Raw genomic sequence first — 2,500 nt, 5'->3', positions numbered from 1 at the left:
ATTTCAACCCGCCTTCAAAAACCAGCAGTGGCTGTGAAGTGGCACAGACTCATTTATGTAGTATGCGGAGCGCAGCAATTCAATGTTAATATTTGAGTCTGGGGAGAGACTAGTCTGGCAGTAACTAGCTGTAGATAAATATCTATATGTGGTGCACAACTCTTGACAAGTGGTTAAGGACCTGAAGACCAAAACAAAATGCGTGACAGACATACAGTATGAATTGACCAAGTATCAACCACGGACCTCCTTATTTGCGTGATGCAACTCGTAGAGCGGTACATTTTGAACGATGCACCAGTGCACGCAGAGAGCTGGATTTCTGTTACAGCCCAGCCAATCAGAGGCTTGCCTCCTACAGCCCAGCCAATCAGAGGCTTGCCTCCTACAGACCAGCCAATCAGAGGCTTGCCTCCGGCAAAAATTTGGCTAAACCTGGTTCATTCAATCAATCAAGCCGTGCATGTGTGTGTGTGTGTGTGTGTGTGTGTGTGTGTGTGTGTGTGTGTGTGTGTGTGTGTGTGTGAGAAGTACCTTTCAGTCACAGTAGGCAGGATGAAGAACATCCAAAAGTGGATTCCAAACACCAGAATCACCTGAAAGACCAACTTCCCCAGAACGGTCTTCCTCAAATACAAGGCTCTGTCAATCACCATGGTACCTGCAGACAGACAGGCAGACAGACTGACAAAAATGACAAGAACTCACAAAAACGGACAAAAGATGACCAAAAAAGCATATAAACATTGACAAAGATGACATAAAAACTGACCAAAAACTGACAAAAATGACATAGAAATTGTCAAAAAGAAATATGGACAAAAATAATTACATAAAAACTGACAAAAATAGATAAAAAGACATAACTGACCAAAAAATTACATACAGTAGAAACTGACAAAAAAAACTGGCAAAAGCTGACAAAAACTGTTACCAAAAGACTGACCAAAAAGTGACGTAAAGAATGACACAGCTTATAACTCCAGAAACCAGCCTGTTCACAAACAAAGCAACCCTAAAGTTTCAAAGTAAAGTGATACTCGTACCAAACTGGATGAGCACCATGACCAGGAAGGCTTCAGGAACCTGGTCCTCTGAGAGGGAGGAAGTGATGTCAGCAGCCGCAGAGTGTTTCTGGGAAATGGAAGATGGCGTTGAGGGTTAGCGAACACCTGAGCCTCCGACCCCCTTCTCTCTCCCAACTGGTCAAATACTGAAGATATGGATCTTCACTGTGTTATGTGTATGAGATGAGATGTCTCTATTGTAAGTGATTGGCAGTAACATTTAGCTTTGCCCGTTGAGAAAAGTAGCATTGGTTGCTAGGTAACAGACATAAAAGTTGGTAACTGATGTTGGATTGGGTACTTAGGATTCCCTAAATGAAGCCTCGCGTTAGTTCATTTGAGACACGGAAGTCATGCGCTACACCCCAGCTGTATCCAGCTGTCAGCTGCTGACTGAATCATTGTTCATTCACCAATAACAGCCATTCTCACAATAAGCCGTCGATTTAAATACGGCCTCCTCTCTCACTCTGATCTGCTCCACCCATGCTGCTTCACACCGCTACTGCTGCTGGCAATGCTTTGCCTCCACCACCCCAGCCTCCACCTTTCTAGCTCAGTCTGCTTGGCTCAAAGGCTAATCATGTATTCTAGCTCAAGAGTCTGCATGGCTCAAAAAGTGAACAGGTATTCCATGTCTTGCTTCCATGTCAAATTTCTCTCTTACTCACTATGGCTTTAAATTTATCTGGAATCTTGTATCTCCATGAGGGATTTTGCTGCCCTCCCTGCTCTGCGTAGCTTGATGCTGCTGGGCCGGTTGAGGGGGGAGCATCTTCTGTAAAGAGCCGAGCCTTCAACGCCAAACATAACTGTATTCTCATTTATGCAATAAATGGTTAAATCTACAACGAGAGTGTTCTTGAATGAACCAGACATAAGATTAGTCAAATAAGATAGGATTCCTAAAGTTAGTTGGGATTTGATTCTGTAACACGAAATCAGGAAAAATCCTATCTAGACATTTCCTATCTGAACTGAGGGCTTCAGATAGGATGTTTCTGTAATGCGGCCCCTGTACAATAAACTCTCTCTCACCCCGAAGGCCCAGAAGCCGAAGACGATGACGATGAAAGTCGACGGTGTCGCAGAGGAACATCAACACGTAGACCGTCGGTGACGGCGCTGTACTCCGGCTGCACCAAGGCTCTGAAGAACTGACTCACCGGCCGGTAGAGGAGACATAGACCTGAGAGAGAGAGAGAGAGAGAGAGAGAGAGAGAGAGAGATGAGACAGAGAGAGAGAGAGAGAGAGAGAGAGAGAGACAGAGAGAGAGAGAGACAGAGAGAGAGAGAGACAGAGAGAGAGAGAAGACGAGAGAGAGAGAGAGAGAGAGAGACAGAGACAGAGAGAGAGAGAGAGACAGAGAGAGAGAGAGAGAGAGAGAGAGACAGAGAGAGAGAGAGAGAGACAGAGAAGAGAGAGAGAGAGA

The 2,500-nt window shown here is 45.0% G+C and overlaps 1 protein-coding gene across 1 annotated transcript in view; it reads right to left on the bottom strand.

Moving 5' to 3' along the window:
- Window positions 1–2,500, bottom strand: part of LOC310798586 (piezo-type mechanosensitive ion channel component 2-like) — a gene marked incomplete at its 5' end in the record, with an annotated part of 118,304 nt that overhangs the window by 17,386 nt on the left and 98,418 nt on the right. Inside the window, 6 exon segments of the mRNA XM_083661126.1 lie at window positions 535–661; window positions 1,047–1,134; window positions 2,106–2,141; window positions 2,143–2,178; window positions 2,180–2,245; window positions 2,247–2,256. Of these exon segments, the coding sequence (XP_083517252.1) occupies window positions 535–661; window positions 1,047–1,134; window positions 2,106–2,141; window positions 2,143–2,178; window positions 2,180–2,245; window positions 2,247–2,256 (363 nt within the window).

This window comes from Poromitra crassiceps (genome assembly GCF_964638095.1).
Source record: "Poromitra crassiceps genome assembly, chromosome: 2".
NCBI classification, from domain to species: Eukaryota; Metazoa; Chordata; class Actinopteri; order Beryciformes; family Melamphaidae; genus Poromitra; species Poromitra crassiceps.
The sequence above is the reverse complement of the archived record's forward strand: the minus strand, read 5'-3'. Positions and strand labels throughout refer to the sequence as shown.